We start from the raw sequence: 20,494 nt of genomic DNA, 5'->3' as shown, positions 1-20,494 counted from the left end.
TTCTGGTTGTGAGTCATCTCATATTGCAAGATCAGGGAAGTGTGTCAGTGAGTGTCATGTAATCTGTTTGTGGTTGAATTGTTGGCAGTTTGTTCAAGCTGTCGAATGTGGGTGTGAGACTGGCAGCAATGTTAAGCATGCAAATGAAGTGAAGCTTGGAATGTCAGATGCAAGTCAAGATAGAGATTGTTGGAAGGTGAATGATGGGGGATATGGTGATTTGAGCAGAGTCTGAGGGTGGGGTACAGTTAGTGAGATAAGGCACTTGAAGGTGTATTGACTGACCTTGAGCACTCATGTCAAGGTATTGAACTTTTTGTGGCATTAAAACCAGTGTCAAGAATTCACTCCTGGCATTGACCACCATGGCTATTTGCTCCCACTGCCTTCTGCAAGTTTGTCTGGAGAGCCCCTAGTCCTCTGTAAATAAGGCTCATCTCTTTTCTTCTGCACCTCATCAGCCAGCATAATGTTGGAAAAGTTTGGAGCCTGTTCTCTCCCATGGGTTGCCATTATTACATCTTTTTCCACCTCAAAATGAGTTCCACAACAATTTCCAGCACCTCCTGCAGGCTAACTTTAAGTGGTGCAGGCTAGCTTTAAGTGGTGCTAGCCACTCACAGTATTGGACCTCTGTTGAGTTGTCCAGCTAATGAACAGCACAGTTAATGCTGGCTGATGGGTTAATTGCACATCACAGTCCCTGCGCCCATGTTTGGGGCTATACAATTTAGCCACCTTTCTTTCCAGGGTCTTAAAGTTTTTCCATCTGAGATGTGTTTACATATTGTTTTTGATCCCAGCAATTTTGCAGTCCACTAGGATTTATCATTGGAAGGAGCTTTAAATACAAGAGGAATGGGAGTGTAATATAAAAACACTGTCCATGGAAATTATAAAGTCATTCCATAACAATTAATAAATGGAATGCTTAAAGTATTGAGGTAGTAATGACCCTGTCAGCGTTCACCTCTGAAGCTGACAGCAACTCCTGGAATCTGGACATGCAAAGTTAAATCTGAAAATCCAAAAGTTGCTGTCAGTGATTCCCTGATCCTCCACAGGTTGGACTGTTGAAGTGCCTGCAGACCGCAATCAATTAGAAATCACTGAACCTACTAGAACTTCCACCTTTACATTATTAGTGTTTCTATATAAAACCCTTAAAAGTTCCATCTTGTTGAATGAGGTATAACTGGGTTTTTAACAGCGTACTAAATCCATAATTTCTGTTGAACATCCCCTCTGGCCCTGAAAACTACTTTTATATTTGTAGAATGTTAAATTTCTCCATTGTGATAAAAAATCCACGTTAAAACATTTTTTTTGTAACTTTGTTTATGATATTTCAGCTTCTACCTTACTCCCATTTGCATGTTCCCATCTTTATTTTGCTCTCTAAAATATTAAAAACTGAAGGATAATCAATTTAACCATGGTTTGCAGCCTGGGAATTTTTCAATGTGAGTGGCTATTTAGCCTGATTGATGACATCACTTGCTGGATCTCCCTTTGACTTGGTACCAGATTCAGATGAACATCAAGAAAGATAAGATCTACACCACAGAGATCAATAGATCTTTGTAGGCCACATTTTCTGAGGCCAGCTGCAAGTGTCATCACTTCACCACTTACTCCAAAAATCAGGCCAGAATATTTACAAGTTTTGAGTGAATCTATAAAGTATTGCAGCTTTCAAACTTTCTGACTACACTAATATAAAGGACACTCTTTTGATAGTGTTGCCTTTAACCATCTACCTCTTATTACATTTCCATTGTTTACATCTTGTTTCAATGTCATTCACTTATTCTTGAGAGCAGGCAAGTAGACTTGATCACTTCCAGTCCTTTTTCTGCTGTGGGTACCAGAAATACTCTGGGCCATGGAAAGACCAGAATTAGTTTATCATTTAATTTAATCATTGAATGACCAGCCATTCATAAAAGGAAATTTTAGTTCTCATTCCGAACACTTACTTAATGTTTACTTAACCAAGCTGGTTACAAACTCCTAAGGGTAGCCATTGAGGCACCTTAGAAGTAGTTTGTTAGTTATGTCAGATAGCTTTCACAGAACCAATGTAAGATGATACTATTGGCATGAATGATAATTTTGGCAGTTTTTAGAGATCAGCTCTAGGGTTGATATTCAGGCTATTGCTGGAACTCATTCGTGAAAGACTCACATCAATCCTTCAAAATTTAATATAAAAGATCTGCAATTTCTTTGAGAATGATTGTTATATTAAGGTAACTGAAACTTTCAGTACAATATTATTAGCACCTGATCCTGTCATACTCAATTAGCGGTCAATATTAATCTGGTTAGTGAAACCTCTGAAGGGTACAGACAGATGAGTGATGAAAGTAACAAGAATGTGATGGATGTTAAGGAGGTAAGCTAACACAGAGTGAAAACATGCATGAAGGAGACACAATATAAACTGAGCCAGGTTCTTATCCTTAATATACATGAATTTTTACATAAGTGACATTAAATTGGAACAAAATAGTAAGTGCAATTCATATACACTTTATACCATTGTGAGGATGGTTTAGAAATGTCACAAAACAACAGGAAACAATGGTAAGAAGATCAACAGGGCATGTAAAGCATGAATGTGCATATGCCAGAGAAGATATTTAAAGATTATTCACAAGAGAGGTAGGGATGAGGAGTGGTTAATCAATTTAACTCAACCCTTCACCATGGACCAAAATGCTTCATTTTTACCAAAAACTCATTATATAAGGAAATGCCTAATATCAGTCATTGTCTTGTCTATTTTGAGCAGAAAGTCATTCATTGGAATGCTGTTTTATCTTGTTTTCATGGGCCAGGTTTTTCTGGTTGTTGGGCAGGCTCAGCGGGGGAGAGCGGGAGCGGCCGCGAAATGGACCACTGCCCGTGATCGAGCCCCGGCTGCGATTTCACACTGGCTGGCCAGTTAATGGCCAGCCAGCGTGAATCGTGCACTGCTGCGCTCAGCGATTCAGCAGGGGAGGGTGAGCATAGGAGTTCGGGGTGTGTGCATTAAAAGCTCCCTGAGGCACAGAGCTGCCTCAGGCAGCTGAAGATTTCTAAAATAAAAAATAAAGTATTTAAAAATGTTAAAGGCATCTCCCATGAGCAGGGACATGTTAGAAATTAGTTCGAAATTTTTTAAAATCGCTGATTAAAACCTCATCCCGCCCCTGGATGAAGTTTCACAAAAAATCCAAACGATGCCTGGTCAATTTGCCTGCCCGCCAACCGTATTATTGGCCAGGCAGTGAAAAATTTCTTTTAATTATGATTTTAATGGCCTTAATAGGCCGCTTAATTGTTGGTGGGCTGCTGACTCCCACGCGCGCCCACTGACTGAAATATCGTGCGAGTGCGCGATGATGTCGGGACACTTACCCGACATCATCGCGTGTCATTTTACGCTCGTTCGGGTCGGGCGCATGCCACAGGACGAGTGAAATATTCTGTCCATGATCTATTTTCACATGAGGTGAGGTGAGAGTGACTACCCATGGTACCAAGGCAGCATTTGACTGATTGTGGCATCAAGGAGCCCTAGCAAAACTGGAGTCAATGGGAATCAGGGGGAAAGCTCTCCACTGGCTAGAGTCATACCTAGCACAAAGGAAGATGGGTGTGTTTGATGGATGTCAATCAACTCAATTCCAGGACATCACTGCAGGAGTTCCTCAGGGTAGTGTCCTAGGCCCAACTATCTTCAGCTGCTTCATCAATGATCTTCCTTTTATCATAAGTACAGAAGTGGGGATGTTTGCTGACGATTGCACAATGTGCAGCACCATTTGCGACTCCTCAGATCCGGAAGCGGTCCAAGTCCAAATGCAGCAAGACCTGGATAATATCCAGGTTTGGACTGACAAGTGGCAAGTAACATTCACACCACACAAGCATCAGGCAATGATCATCTCCAACAAGAGAGAATCTAGCCACCGCTGCTTTCATTCAGTGGCATTATCATCACTGAATCCCCCACTATCAACATCCTGAGGTAAACATTGACCAGAAACTGAACTGGACTAGCCATATAAATACGGTGGATAAAAGAGCAGGTTAGAAGCTAGGAATCCTGTGGCGAGTAACTTACCTCCTGACTCCCCAAAGCCTGTCCACCATCTACAAGGTACAAGTCAGGAATGTGATGGGATACTCTCCACTTGACTGGATGAGTGTGGCTCCCACAACACTCAAGAAGCTTGACACCATCCAGGACAAAGCAGCCCGCTTGATTGGCATCACATCCACAAACATTCACTCCCTCCACCATCGACGCACAGTGGCAGCAGTGTTTACCATCTACAGAATGCACTGCAGGAACTCACCAAGGTTCCTTCGACAGCACCTTCCAAACCCATGACCACTATCATCTAGAAGGACAAGGGCAGAAGATGCATGGGAACACCACCATCTGGAAGTTCCCCTCCAAGTCACTCACCATCCTGACTTGGAAATATATCACCATTCCTTCATTGTTGCTGGGTCAAAATCCTGGAACACCCCCCCTAACAGCACTGTGGGTGTACCTACACCACAGGGATTGCAGCGGTTCAAGAAGGCAGCTCACCACCACCTTCTCAAGGGCAATTAGGGATGGGCAATAAATGCTTGTCCAGGCATCGACACCCACATCCCATGAATGAATGAAAAATATCATAAATTTGAATAGAAAATGCTGGTAAAGCTCAGCAGGTTTGGCAGCATCTGTGGCAGCATCTGTGGAGAGACAAACAGAGTTAATGCTTCGACACTTGAAACATTAACCCTGTTTGTCTCTCCACAGGCGCTGTCAGACCTGCTGAGTTTTTCCAGCATTTTCTGTTTTTATTTCAGATTTCCAGCATCCACAGTATTTTACTTTTATTACTGTAACTTTCAATACCATTTTTTGAGTGCATATGTCATTTAATTCTTATTTCTTGTCTGCAATATTTTACTATCTATATCAAATTTATTCAGAAATTGCTTCCCACAACATGTATTTTATCTAACTCATTCTAAGGCCCTCAAACTGCCTCTTCAGATGCGCCAAACTTCCTTCCCCATCCTGCTGTTTGGTAGCTTTTATGAATTTTACAGTTTAATTGAACCTCTGGAATCAAGCTTTTAAAGTAAATTAGATATGATAGGGAACCCTAACATGGATCCCTGGAGCTCTCCTGTCCCTCACTGTGAAATAATTCTCATATCAAGTCCCCTGCTTTCTACCTCTCCACCAGTTTCTTCTTCATTCCCCTGTTTTATTTTCACTAACACTGCTTTAAGCTTCAGCAGAAGCCTTTTATTTGCAACATTGTCAAACATTTTGTTGCTGTTCTGTTCATAGGTAGGAAAAAACTATCAGGTGGGTTGGGAATGCTTCACCTTACACAGCTTTATATTGCTGTGACCTAGCAAAGAATTCTCCATTATATTGTAGACCGTGGTGGTGTTGATAGAAATAGTTATGAAAACTGTGTTTGAAAATTGATACTTCAGTCTCAGAAATTTGGATGAGGTAAAGCAGTTTTCACTAAATTATAATAGGCTGGAATCTCCTGACAGCATTGACATTTCATTAATGCAGCAATGAGAAATACTGTCGCTCATATAACAAAGTTTGAGCTTTCAGGTTTACTGGACCTATTTATCTTTCTCCTTGTTCTACGGTTTGCATACACTATCAATTGGCAAAATATGACAAATATCAACTGAGTATAATTAGCACATAAATCTTTCTTTAAACATAGAACTTGCATTCATGTGGGATCTTTCACAAACTTAGAATATCCCAAAATGCTTTATTGCCAATGAAGTACTTCTGAAGTGTAGTCACTATTGTAATGTAGGAAACGTGGCAGCCAATTTTGTACACAGTATGATCCCACAAACAGCAGGATGATAATGATCCAATAACCTAATTTAATTATGTTGGTTGATGGATAAATATTGGCCAGAATACTGAGGAGAACTCCCCAGTTCTTCTTCAAACAGTTCCATGTCCATTTTAGAGATTAGAAGGATTTGACTTTAACATGCTGTCCAACAGACAACACCTCTGACAGTGCAGAACTCTGTAAGTGCTGCAGTGAAAAGTCAGCTAAGGTTATGTGGTCAAGCCTTTGGAGTGGAGCTTGAACACACAACCTTCTGATGAAGAGGTGAGAGTGCTACCACAGGAGCAAAACTGACACCTTAACCCATCAACCCATTCACTGTCTTACCTGCTTTAATGCTAGGATATGCTAGACAGTAGGGCGTAATGTTCATCAGAAATTTTAAAATGATTTTGTCTCAATACTAGAAGAATGTGTCAGCCAAGGCTCAGTTGGTAGCACCCTTTCCTCTGAGTCAAGTCCCAGCCCACCACTTAAGCATAACAATCTAGATTGACACTCTGGTGCCGAAGAAGTACTGCACTGTCAGAGGTGCTATCTTTAAGAAGAGGCATTAAAACTGTCCTCCTAGGTGTTTGTAAAAGATCCCTGGCACTACTTCAAAGAAAAGCAGGAGAGTTATTCCCAGAGTTCTCACTAATATTTATTCCCCAACCCCATCACTAAAGCAGATTATCCAGTCACTATCAAATTGCTGTTCATGGGATTTTGCTGTTTGCAAGTTAGTTGTTGCATTTCCTAATTACAATAGTGACTACACTTCAGAAGTACTTCATTTTAACTGTGCTTTTCGACATCTGGTTGTCTGAAAAGTACTGTATAAGTGCAGGTCTTTTTTTTAGAATGCATACCAACCAAAAGAATAGAATAAGTTTCAGTTCAGGAAATATTTTAGTAATTTGTGCTTGTTTCAAATCAATTAACGGTGTTGGGAGGAGTCAGTTCAGTTTAGAAGGAGCTTCTTCACAAAGATCAGTGCCAAACAATTTGATTTGATGTAGACAGGATCATTTTTTTCTTTTAGTGCCTGAACAATAATCTGGTAGAGTAAGTTTTGCACTTATTATAGAACCTACCTGTCTTTGATCCCACTGGTTTCAATGGGATGAAAAGCTCTGTCAGATTACTAACCAGGCAGTGAAAAGGAAAATTTACCATAGGTGGGCCTAGAGTATTTTTTTTTTAGCTGTGATGATTGCTTCTAACGTTTGAGTAATACCTGGCACATATCAGATCAGCTGCACTCCCTTGCTTCTTTCTGCTACAGTCGTTTGAAAATTATGGACATTTTTGACATCCAACTGTTCAAACTTGAGCCTTCCAGCCAGTGTTACAGGCTGATTTGAAATGTCACTGCCTTGATATTTATCATCATTTTTGTTTTATATTTATTTATAAGATACTGTAGAATACCTAGTACAAATAACAGAGCAGATGCCTCCACCTCTTGACTCTTCAATCATTGCACTCACTAACAAACCCATTGAATACATAAATAAATATGTGTATTAAATAGGATAGATTGAGATTTGAATAGCAGACATAGCCATTCAAGTTTCATCAGTCAATATAGTTACAATCAAATGAAAATTTCTCCATTTATCTATAGTTAATAAATGAAAACATAAATGTGTTATCACAAAATGTATATTTATTGCCATATTTCTTTCATAATTATTGATCTTTTTTTCCTTATAAAGATTTAATGTATTTCCAGTGGTAACATAATTTCATTATTGCATTTGCCTTTAAAACAATATCTTGGCATGTTTAAAAAATCTTGTGTTTGTCAAATATAGAAGAAAAAATAATTTCCAAACTATTATTGGGCAACCACACAAGCGAACCTTTCAACTTGCCTTTTGAACAGCAGAGGGCAGCTGCAGCCAGTCAAGGAAAATACAGTCTCTGTCTCTGCTGGAATTCTGTTTGCAAATGGAGGATAAATGTTCTGATCCATAAATTCCATCAATATTTAAGAAATGGGAAAGACTGCGTGAACAATATGGTTACAAGTTAATTCTAACAACTTTTCCTCATGTATAAGATGTTTGTAGAATTGGTTGAGATTATACAATAGTGTTCTTCTTATCCTACATCTATCAATTGATCGATCTTTAGTTGTTTATAGAAGTCTTTATAACCTGGATAACCTTTAAAACTTTAAAGTGTGGGTGTTAAAGCATATGACACAAAAGGTGCTTATTTTTAAGATGAATAATTCTGGTCCTTCCCTTATTGCATTTTAGCTCTCACCATGTTATTTGAAGCCTTCAGCCAACACAGTGCTTTACAGCAACAGGTGAATGTGGGGAATTATTATCAAATTAATTTTCATTGCTAACATGTCTAGTTAATCCTCTATAGAATGTAGTGACTAGTGCATTGTGTCAGTATAACATTGATCCTTGCTCATGGGGAAGATTCTTAATTAGCTCATGGGGACAAAGGATTGTTTCGGTTAAAAGGCAACATAGCTGAAATAATCAAACTGCTCCTCAACATGATTCCCTTATTATAACAATTTTCAAACATACCCAGTATTTGCAGTAAAACTAAATTAAAGTATTCAAAAATGGTGTTTTAGCAAAGACTGCACCGGATGTATGGTCAGCTGTATATTACATTAGCAGTTACCTTTTTGTTGTATTCTTCTTCTTCCTCAGCAGGACAATGTTTCCTCCTTTTAGATATTAAAACTATAATGTAACATTTCTACTGTTACTCAGGGTTTACTATAAATTGGGCTTTATTGATAAAGTCTATCTGCTCCTCTTGAGATTGTGTTAGCGATAGGTTTTTCCAGACAGAAACTCCCTCATTAACTGAAATGAAAACAATTTAAAAATCACTAGCCCTCAAAAGCTGATTTGTAAATTAGCATTATTTTTGTTATCGAAAATGATCTTATCAGATAATTCATTTACAGCAACTTTCAAACTTGAGACATTTGGACATTTTATCAGCATTTAACTTTGAGTATGACTATCACTGAATTTGAAAGTGTTAACATGAAAAAGTTAGGAGTTGTAATTGGCTAAAAGATGTAACAACCACAGGGGTGTGAAACAAGTATTCTGTAACTTTTTAAATTCAATTTTGACACTGGTCTTTCCTGTCTTCTATACCTCATGAGCAAGTCAGTTCTGTCTGTCAATTACTGGTAATAAAGCTGTTGAGAACAGATACAATGGGTCACATCCTACAGTGATGTTTTCTCAAAGTTTCAGCACACAAGTGCCTAAAATCACATACATTATTAATTTTAGCATCGTATTAAGTAATTTTACAAAATCACATCCCCAGCATGGAGACTCAGCTGCCAGTAGTGTATATTGGGGCAAAAGAACTAAATCTGAAGTAAAAACCAAAATTGCTGGAAACGGGACTTGCTGATGAGGAAAACCAGTGTCTAAACTGAATTAAAATGTTGCAGAACACTTGCTTCACACCCTTGTGGTTATTACAGCTTTTAGCCAATTGCAACTCCAAACATTTTAATGCTGACTCTAACAGCAGGTCAGGCAGCATCTGTGGAGAGAGATAAACATACCCATGAGTTTCTCTCCATTATTACATGGGAGTCCAAACTGCAGCTTGTGGGCAACAGGCCATACAACTCAGACACCTGAATCTCAAAGCACAAGGGACACAGTATTTTGTGCGCTTAAATTTCTGATTTGCTAGTTTGCCCTATTTATGGGCCTGAATTTAGGGGCGGCAATCTCAGCTCTGTCGACCCTGCAAAGTTCTCCTTACTAACATCTGGGGTTAGTGCCAAAATTGGGAGAGCTGTCTCGCAGACTAGTCAAGCAAAGGCTGACATAGTCATCCTCACGGAATCATACCTTACAGATAACGTCCCCACCATCACCATCTCTGGGTATGTCCTGTCCCACCGGCAGGACAGACCCAGCAGAGGTGGCTGCACAGTGGTATACATTTGGGAGGGAGTTGCCCTGGGAGTGCTCAACATTGACTCCGGACCCCATGAAGTCTCATGGCATCAGGTCAAACATGGGCAAGGAAACCTCCTGCTGATTACCACGTATCACCCTCTCTCAGCTGATGAATTAGTGCTCCTCCATGTTGAACACCACTTGGAGGAAGCACTGAGGGTAGCAAGGGTGCAGAATGTACTCTGGGTGGGGGACTTCAATGTGCATCACCAAGAGTGGCTTGGTAGCACCACTACTGACCGAGCTGGCCGAGTCCTAAATGACATGGCTGCTAGACTGGATCTGTGGCAGGTAGTGAGAGAACCAACAAGAGGGAAAAACATAGTTAACCTCATCCTCATCAACCTGCCTGTCTCAGATGCATCTGTCCATGACAGTGTTGGTAGGAGTGACCACCACATAGTTGTTGTGGAGATGAAGTCCCGCTTTCACATTGAGGATACCCTCCATCGTGTTGTGTGGCTCTACCACCATGCTAAATGGGATAGATTTCGAGCAGATCTAGCATCTCAAGACTGGGCATCCATGAGTCACTGTGGGCCATCAGCAGCAGCAGAATTGTACTCAAACACAATCTGTAACCTCATGGCCCGGCATATCCCCCACTCTACCATTACCACCAAGCCAGGGGAACAACCCTGGTTCAATGAAGAGTGCAGGAGGGCATGGCAGGTGCAGCACCAGGCATACCTAAAAATGAGGTGTCAACCTGGTGAAGCTATAAAACAGGACTACTTGCGTGCCAAACAGCATAAGCAGCAAGTGATGGACAGAGCTAAGCGATTCCACAACCAACGGATCAGATCTAATCTCTGTGGTCCTGCCACATCCACTCATGAATGGTGTGAACAATTAAACAACTCACTGGAGGAGGAGGCTCCACAAATATTCCCATCCTCAATAATGGAGGAGCCCAGCACATCAGTGCAAAAGATATGACTGAAGCATTTGCTACAATCTTCAGCCAGTAGTGCCGAGTGGATGATCCAACTCGGACTCCTCCGGAGGTCCCCAGCATCACAAATGCCAGTCTTCAGCCAATTCGATTCACTCCACATGGTATCAAGAAATGGCTGAAGGCACTGGATACTGCAAAGGCTATGGGCCCTGACAACATTCCGGCAATAGAAGACTTGTGCGCCAGAACTTGCTGCGCCCCTGGCCAAGCTGTTCCAGTTCCAGCTACAACACTGGCATCTACCCATCTATATTGAAAGTTGCCCAGGTATGTCCTGTACACAAAAAGCAAGATAAATCCAACCCAGCCAATTACCACTCCATCAGCCTACTCTCGATCATCCCTAAAGTAATGGAAGGGGTCATCAACAGTGCTATCAAGCTGCACTTGCTTAGCAATAAGCTGCTCACTGACACCCAGTTTGGGTTCCGCCAGGGCCACTCAGCTCCTGACCTCATTACAGCCTTGGTTCAAACATGTACAAAAGAGCTGAATGCCCGAGGTAAGGTGAGAGTGTCTGTCCTTGACATCAAGGTAGCATTTGACCGAGTGTGGCATCAAGGAGCCCTAGCAAAACTGGAGCCAATGGGAATTAGGGGGAAAACTCTCCTTTGGTTGGAGTCACACCTAACACAAAGAAAGATGGTTGTGGTTGTTGGAGGTCAGTCATCTCAGCTCCAGGACATTACCGCAGGAGTTCCCTTGGGTAGTGTCCTCAGTCCAACCATCTTCAGCTGCTTCATCAATGTCCTTCCTTCCATCATAAGGTCAGAAGTGGGGATGTTCGCTGATGATTGCACAATGTTCAGCACCATTCGTGACTCCTCAGATACTGAGGCAGTCCATGTCCAATTGCAGCAAGACCTGGACAATATCCAGGCTTGGGCTGACAAGTGGCAAGTAACATTCGCAACACACAAGTGTCAGGCAATGACCATCTCCAACAAGAGAGAATCCAACCATCGCCCCTTAATGTTCAGTGGCATTGCCATCACTGAATCCCCCACTATCAACATCCTGTGAGTTAACATTGACCAGAAACTCAACTGGACTAACCATATAAACACCGTGGCTACAAGAGCAGATCAGAGACTGAGAATCGTGTGATGAGTAACTCACCTCCTGACTCCCCAAAGCCTGTCCACCATCTACAAGGCACAAGTCAGGAGTGTGATGGAATACTCCACACTTACCTGGATGAGTGCAGCTCCCACAACACTTAGGAAGCTTGACACTGTCCAGGACAAAGCAGCCTGCTTAATTGGTACCACATCCACAAACATTCACTCCCTCCACAACCGACACACAGTAGCAACAATGTGTACCAACTACAAGATGCACTGCAGGAATTCACCAAGGGCCCTTAGACAGCACCTTCCAAACCCACGATCACTACCATCTAAAAGGACAAGGGCAGCAGGTAGATGGGAACACCACCACCTGGAAGTTAGCCCCCAAGTCACTCACCATCCTGACTTGGAAATATATCGCTGTTCCTTCACTGTCCCTGGATCAAATTCCTGGAACTTCCTTCCTAACAGCACAGTGGGTGTACCTACACATCATAGACTGCAGTGGCTCAAGAAGACAGCTTACCACCACCTTCCCAAGGGCAATAAGGGGTGGCAATAAACGCTGGCCCAACCAGCAATGCCCACATCCCGTGAATGAATTTTTAAAAATGGGCCTGTAGGTTTTGAGAAGGCTGGTTTAAAGTTGTTGGTGGATAAATTATAATTCAAAATAACATGTTGATACTAACAGGACAATATTTGGGATATTGGTAAAATAATAAGAAGATGAATTCAAATTTTGTATGTGGACCCTGAGGCTCCATGGTAAAGAGATATGCAGCCTAACTGGATGAAAAACTTGAACACCCCTGTACTAATGGATGGAAAATCATGGGAGCGCAGACCTGAATTCTTGCTCTCTGTTCCAAGCGTACAAGAGCTGAGAGTATAATTTCATCATCACATTTCTCACGCCTGAGATACTTTGATACCTTAACATCACTAAATGTGAATTAAGATTCACCTTTTCGTTCTATGCAGTTGGCTGGGATAAATTTGCGAAAATTGGAAACAATTCAAGTGGCAATGTTTTTTTTAAGAATTTGGTCCAGTTTGGATTTTCTTCTAGAATTAAGACACTTGGTTTATTAAAGTAATGTGTGGATGAACCTTGCAACCAATTTAATTTTTTAAAAAGATTTAAGGTGATAGCTGCCTAATTTGCACTAAACTGAATCCATTAACCAAAATGACTGCAACCTGTTCAACCGACACTGCAGCAGTTCAGGAAGGTACTTTCTCAAGGGCAGTTAGGGATTGACAATAAATGCTGGCCTTGTTAGCGACATCCATGTCTTGTGAATGAATGAAACAAGAACCAAGCTGGAATTGCTGATAAGATTGAGAAACCAGTGGTCGAAGTGGAGAGCACATCGTGGAGTGAGTTGGTAACAATGTGAGGTAGGGACAGGGTTAAAAAGGTATGTCCGTACTCGGTATTTGGCTAGCATGGGAATTTGGAGCATGGGGGAAGGAGTAGTTTCATTAAAATTTAAGTGGATATAAATATGAACAAAACTACAACTTCACAAACATTTATAGTGAAAGCAGCAATAGGAAAGAACAATGATGTGCAGTTCCTGATGGATGTGATGGTTTGAATAGCAGATGTTCACCCTGAAAAATGCATTTCTGGGAAGTGTCTCCAACTGAGATTAACTGAGCTCAAAATTTCAAGTTTTGGACAGAACTGAAGATAATTCAACACATCAGAGAAGTAGTGAGTTTCAGAGGCTAGTCACCCTTGTTAAGAGATATGAGGATGGGACGGGTAGAGGAAGACAGCTGGTGATTATCCACAGCCCAGGGAAGGTGAGAAGGGACAGGCAAGGTCAATAGTGCCTTGAGCAATTTACCCTGAAGAACTGGCTACCTGTGGGGAGGATGCGGCTCCTGGACAAAATTATCAAATGGGAGACAATGATAGCTTTGTTCTCAGCTTTTACCATTACAGTGGAATTAATTTAAGAACTATCTGGAGTGAAAACAGAAGATGACATTTTTTAAAATGGCGATGGAGGAACTGATTTATCAAAATTAGACAAATATCCAGGACCTGTTGATTTCCACCCCTGCAAAGAGCAGGTGAAGGAGTTGTTGATTCGAGCAGAAATTTGTAAAGTGTCACCGATTAAATGAGTGGGCAAAACTGTGGCAGGTGAAGTTCAGCCTGGGACTGTGAGAATTCATTTGCTTTGGACCTAGGAGTATTTTCTAAATGGTGAGGAAATAGAAACTGGAAAAGCAGAAAAATTCAGCAGCCCAAGTACAGAAAGCATTAAAAACTAATGAACAAGAACAAAAATAATTTAAAGGGCTTATGAAATTGTGCTCTTTTTATCTCAAGAGGAGTAGAATAGAAGGGGGTGGAAATTATGTTGCAGCTGCACAGAGCTCTGGTTAAACCCTCATCTAGACTACTGTGTTCAGTTCCAGTGCCACACCTCAGGAAGGATACATTAGCCTTGGAAGGACTGCAATGCAACTTTTGCAGAATGGTCCTGAACTAAAAGGGTTAAATTATCTTCACTTAGATATAGAAGATTAAGGGTCAATCTAATTGAATTGTAGATTAAAGGATTTCATAGGGTAGATACAGAAAAACTATTTACTCTGCTGGAAGAGTCCAGAACAAGGGGGTGTGGTTTATAATTTGAGCTAGGCTGCTCAGGGTGAAGTTAGGGAGCATTTCTTCACACAAAAGGGCAGTGGAAATTTGGAATTCTCTGCCCCAGAAGATTGTTCAGCCTGGGTCAATTGGAAATTTCAAAACTGAGATTGATAGATTTTACTTAGGTAAGGGTTAGAGAACCAAAGCAGTTGGACGGAGTTAGAGTATAGATCAGCCACGATTTAATTGAATGGCAGAATAGACTCATGGGGCTAAATGGTCTGCACATGTTCCTATTTTCCTATGTTCCTATAATCGCAATTGTTACAAATAATGCTGCTTATGAAAAAAACAAGAGCAGGATGACATTTAAATAAAAACTTCTGTCTGAAGTCTAGCCATTTTAAAGTATTTTTTAATGTACTGACATTCATATAGAATATCATATAGAATCACATTCTATATGATGATAATTTATTGAATAGAAATAATTCTAAGATAAAATATCTGGGCTTGAAAGCTACAAATTTCTGACAATGGCTTATACATAAATGAAGTACATACATTATTTTTATACTTGGTGTGAAAACCAGTAATAATTGATGAATTAAATGTGCTGACAGCAGAGATTTTCTAGCTGATTGCACCAAAACCTCCAGGCATGCACTCTCCAGAGAGCACTGCATGCAGCTAGTATCTGGTCAGCAAAGAAAATGATTGATTGCTTGTGAAGACTATTGGGTATTTGTTTCACAGAATATTTACAGGATACTGCAAAAGCAATTAGTTCAAGGGCAGAAAAACAAAAAAATGGCTCTGAATTTTCTTTGATTTCCTGCTGCTGAACCATTGTAACTCCACCGATAGTGTGGCAGAAGTCCCATTTCAGAGAAATTCGGGGTTCTAATATTTCAGCTTGGATCGAAACTGCAAAATTGTTTTATTTCTGGTGAAGTGGTCATTTGCTTCTGTTTCCACTGTGAATTCCTAAGAAAATGGTGTAAGTATGCAAAGCTTTTTAATAAGTAGTAAATGTTTTTAATAATTTTCATTGGTTTTCTTTTTTGCGGCAGCTGTAGTCACCTTGTTTGTTAGTTATTCTGTTTTGCATGTTAATTATCCTTCATTCCATTTTGTTTTCAGTTGATAACTGGTCAGTGGGGTGCATCATGGGAGAAATGATCAGAGGCGCTGTGTTGTTCCCTGGCACTGATCGTATCCTTCATAGCAACCTTTGACCACTAGCTGTAGATTCTTGACAGTAACAGTTGACCTTTCCACAAAAATGGGTACTTTAAAGTGCAATTATGTTTGTCTCTGTGGTACTTTGGGAGAATCTAGTCTGTTGTGCATTACTTTAAAAGTGTATTGGTGGAAGCTACTTTGGTTAAAAAAAAACACCAATAATATTTATAGCTCAACCAAGTATTTACAAAACGTTAATTCTTTGGTTATTTGATAGCTTTTCACTTAGGCATCATAATACACTGTTATTCTAGCGGCCATTAGTCAGGAACTAACACAATGCCTATTTTCACAAAGAGCAACAAAGGAGAGGTGGCCATAGCACAGATTTAGGAGGAGAGGATTCTGAAGATGGTGTAAAACAGACTGCTGATTTGCTATTGCATGTTTTGCATTATTGTCTAAGGTCAATTTGAGTCTGTTGAGTCTAGGTCAATTTCAATCCCTGGACTTCCAAAAAAAGCTTCTGGCAAAGTCCCAAGAAAACAAGTGGGGATTTAAAGTAAATCTTGAGAATGGATCATAAAATAATTTACGGTGGAAAGTAATGTGTCATTGGTCTTAATTTTTACAATGCAGCTTTGCAGCTTAGTCCCTCCCCACCAGCTAAATAGTAGGGGCAGGAGCCCCAATGGGAGGCAATGGCATAGTGGTATTGTCGCTGGACTAGTAATCCAGAGAGCCAAGGCAATACTCTGGGGAAAGATGGGTTTGAATCCCACCACAGCAGATGGTGGAATTTGAATTCAATAAATATCTGGATTTAAAAGTAATGATGTAAAAACCCACTAATGTCCTTTAGGGAAGGAAATTTGCCACCCTTACCTGGTCTGGCCTACATGTGACCATCCAGACCCACAGTGACTCTTAAATGCCCCCCTGAACAAGGGCAATTAGGGATGGGCAATAAATGTTGACCACACCCACATCCCAGCCCCTATATATGATTATATATAAAAAACATAATTTAAATAATTGAGCTGTTTAAGATGGTGAAAGGATTTGATGGATTGGATATAGAGATTCCTTTGGTAGGTGGATCCAGGCCAACACCTTAAATGAGAGCCAGGCTGTTCAGGAGAGATCTCAGGAAGCATTTCTTCATGCAAAGGTTAGAGGAAATCCGGAACACTTCCCCAAAAAGCTGTTGAGTCTAGGTGAATTGAAACTTTCAAGACTGAGATGGATTGATTTTTGTTATGCATGGGCTTTATGCTCTTGGTTATCAGGTTCGCTTTGTCTGGCAAATGCTAGCTGTGCCCTTGATATTAACACATTAGTCGGTGCTTGAAAGAATATAGGCAGAGAGACCGATTAACTGAACAATTATTGGAACTAAGCAGAGCACTAACGCCACATGTGCTTCTTCAATTACCTCCAGCTCTAGACTGTTACCTCCAGCTCTACAGTTACCCAAGAAGCCCACGCTGTGTAACGATTGGTCAATACAGTCACATGGTCAACTAACTACATTATCTTAAAGGTACATAGCACTCCATTTTGCCACATACGTCCCCCTTTACTTGAAAATACAATTGACAAGCTTCACAACATCCCAATTATTTACATGAATAACTATTTACAAGTCAAGCTTCTCAGGAGGTTTCCTCGGACATGTCAAGAGTCATGGCTCAATGGCTTCGGCTGGTTTTTCCAAGACCATCTTCTCAGGGGTCAACCATCCACCAGGCTCTTTGGTGGAAGTGGGCAAGTTTGCTTCTTCGACCCTCTTGAGTCCAACAGGCCCCACTGTTACTTACAAATCATGTGACATTTCTTCCACGTGCAGTGCAGACTCAAACATAAATGATAACGGCATTCCTTCTTGCAGGACTGTCTCTCTTCTCCAGAGATGATCCATGTGTCATCTAATTATTGGGCCGTTTACCAACACATTATAGGAAAGAGATCCTGTCATGACACCCACTTCGCCTAATAGCCAATTTGGCCAGTCTCTAAAGTTCTTTATGAGAACTGTGTCTCCCACCATGAAATTTCTTTCATGATTTTGGCCATCTTGTCTAGCCTTCTGGGCCTCTTGGCTTCTCTGCACCCTCCCTCTTAAATTCGGTCTGATGAGAGTTAGACAGGTGCAGAGACAGCTCTTCATTAGTAATTCAGTGGGGGCAATACCGATGGTTGTATGTGGTATCGTCCGGTATGTGAACAGGAACTATGACAATCTGGTGCCGATGGATTCCCCACCCAGCTTTTTCATCCCAGACTTAAAAGTTTGCACCGCCTGCTCAGCCAAACCATTAGAGGCGAGGCGGTAAGGTGAGGTTTTGATATGAGTTATTCCGTTGCAGGTTGTAAACCTGTGGAACTTCCCGCTGGTAAATACAGTCCCGTTGTCTGACATGAGCACCTCTGATAACCCGTGCATTGCAAAACTCTGTCACAAATGGTCTATGACGGCAGCAGACGTGGGTGGCCAGACTTCGTAGACACCCATCCACTTGGAGTGGGCAGCTATTGTTAAAAGGAATATCGAGCCCAAGAAGGGCCCCATGTAGTCGACATGGAGGCGCACCCATGGCCGCCTCAGCCATTCCCAGGGGTGTAATGGAGCTAAGAGGGGTAGCTTTTGCACCTGCTGGCATTGAAGACAACTTGTGACCAGGGTTTTGATGTCCGCGTCCAGCCTTGGCTACTACAAGTAGCTGCGCGTGAGTATCTTCATCCTACCAATGCCAAAGTGAGCGCAGTGTAATTGGGCCAGTAATGGCCTTTTCCCTCTCAGGGGCAGATAACCCTTGCTCCCCAGAGCAATATGCCGCCCTGGCAGGTGAGCTCATTACCTGCAATTGAAATAGGGCTTCATGTTATCAGACTTTGGCTCGCCTGACCATCCATTCAAGACCTGCTCCTGGACATGGGATAAAAATGGATCTTGGCTTGTCCACTCACAGGTTTGTTTGGCTTGGACAGGGAAGGAATCCAAAACATTTAGTACTAGGAGAAGTTCCTGGGGAATTGGAACGTTCATGTTGTTATCTGACAGGGGAAGGAAGCTCAGCGCGTCAGCATGTGCGATCTGGCTTCCCGATCACTGAATAAAAGTGTATTCGTAAGCAGCCAATATCAGTGCCCACCTCTGGATCTGAATGGATGCGATGGACGGTATTGCCTTCCCCTCTTCAAATAATCCCAGCAGAGGCTTGTGGTCGGATATAGTGTGAAAATGATGCCCGTGGAGGTATTGATGGAATTTCCGAACACCAAAAACAACAGACAAACCTTCCTTCTCAATTTGAGAATATAATCGCTCTGCAGCACTGAGTGTGCGAGATGTATAACCAATGGGCTGCTCGGAGCCATCCGCCATCCGATGTGAAAGTACAGCTCCTACTCCGCAACTTAAAATCAATTCTTCCTTTGGGTCAAAGTGGACCAGTAGGGCCGATGATCTTAACAATTGCTTTACCTTCAGAAACACATCCAGGTGCGGAGCTTGCCAAAGCCACTTATGGTTTTTCTTAAGCAAAGCGTATAACGGAGCCAGTACAGTTAATAGATTTGGGAGAAATAGTCCATAGTAGTTTATCATCCCTAAGAAAACCTTTAGTTCTGTAGAGTTTCTTGGTGCAGTTGCCTCACGAATAACCTTGACCTTTTCTTCTATGGGATGCAAGCCCAGCGCGTCGATCGTATGGCCCAAGTAAACTCCCTCTTTGGTTTGGAAAATATATTTTCTCACTTCAAGTGCAACCCCGCTTGTGAGGAGCTGTTCAGCACCTCCTCCAAGTTAGCTAAGTGTTCTTCATCAGTTTGTTCAGTGACTTAGACATCATCCAGATAAACAGTGACATGGGGCAGTCCCTGAAGTGGATTTTCCGTGGTACCCTGGAAAATAGCACACGCCAATGAGGCCCCAAAGGATAGTTAAATATATTGATACCATCCTCAATGTGTATAGATGGTCACAAATTCCCTAGAGCCCTCTTCCAATTCTACCTGCTGGTAGGCGTGGCTCATGTCAAGTTTTGAATATGTGATGCCCCCTGCCAATTTCGAATATAATTTATCAATCTTCAGTGTCAGGTGTCTATCAAGTTTGGCCACTCTGTTTACAGTTAACTTATAGTCACCGCATAAGCGAACACCTTGGTCTGGCTTCAGTCTGGGTGCCGTCCACTTGCACCAGTTCTAAGATACCCAACTTTTCTAGCCTGTTTTTCTCACTCTATGAGACAAGGTCGAGACCATAAGGGACTGGTCTGGCTGTGATAAATCTGGGGGTTGCGTTAGGGTCTACGTGGATTTTGGCTTGTAGCCCGCAAATCCTTCCTAGCTTGTCACTGAAAATGGAAGCGTACTTTTGTAACAATTCCTGTAAGATTCTCGTTCTGATTTGAAAAATCTTGGCCCATTGAAATTTAATCTCTTTGAGCCAGTTGCAGCCAATTAAACTGGGGCCTGCCCCAGCTACCACTATAAGGGGTAAATTTGCAGATTGATCCCCATACTGCACCAGGACTTGACATATCCCTTTCACTTTTATTTCTTTGCCCATAAATGTTTTTAATTTAGTGTCTGATTGTTCCAAACTTAAAGAATGGACTCCTTTATTCAAGTGTCTGAACGTATATTCTCCTATGACAGACTTCGATGCCTCAGTATCGACCTCCATCTTGATGGGTTATTTATTGACTCTAATGACTACCTGGATTGGCTCAGTTCTACCCACTTTCAGGCTGTATAATGAATAGATGTCAGATTCTGCTTCCTCTAATTCTTCATCGAGA

The 20,494-nt window shown here is 41.5% G+C and overlaps 1 protein-coding gene across 7 annotated transcripts in view; it reads left to right on the top strand.

The window, feature by feature from the left end:
• Nucleotides 1–20,494, top strand: part of mapk10 (mitogen-activated protein kinase 10) — a 214,555-nt gene that overhangs the window by 137,217 nt on the left and 56,844 nt on the right. For 3 of the 7 annotated variants that reach the window (XM_041186815.1, XM_041186834.1, XM_041186825.1), the window contains one exon: nucleotides 15,645–15,716. The exons of the other annotated variants lie outside the window; for them this stretch is intronic. In XM_041186815.1, coding sequence (XP_041042749.1) covers nucleotides 15,645–15,716 — 72 coding nt within the window. The remainder of the gene's footprint in view (nucleotides 1–15,644; nucleotides 15,717–20,494) is intronic. 7 annotated transcript variants of the gene reach the window in all.

Source organism: Carcharodon carcharias, chromosome 1 (assembly GCF_017639515.1).
Source record: "Carcharodon carcharias isolate sCarCar2 chromosome 1, sCarCar2.pri, whole genome shotgun sequence".
NCBI lineage: Eukaryota > Metazoa > Chordata > Chondrichthyes > Lamniformes > Lamnidae > Carcharodon > Carcharodon carcharias.
This window is presented reverse-complemented; position numbering and strand designations above follow the sequence as displayed.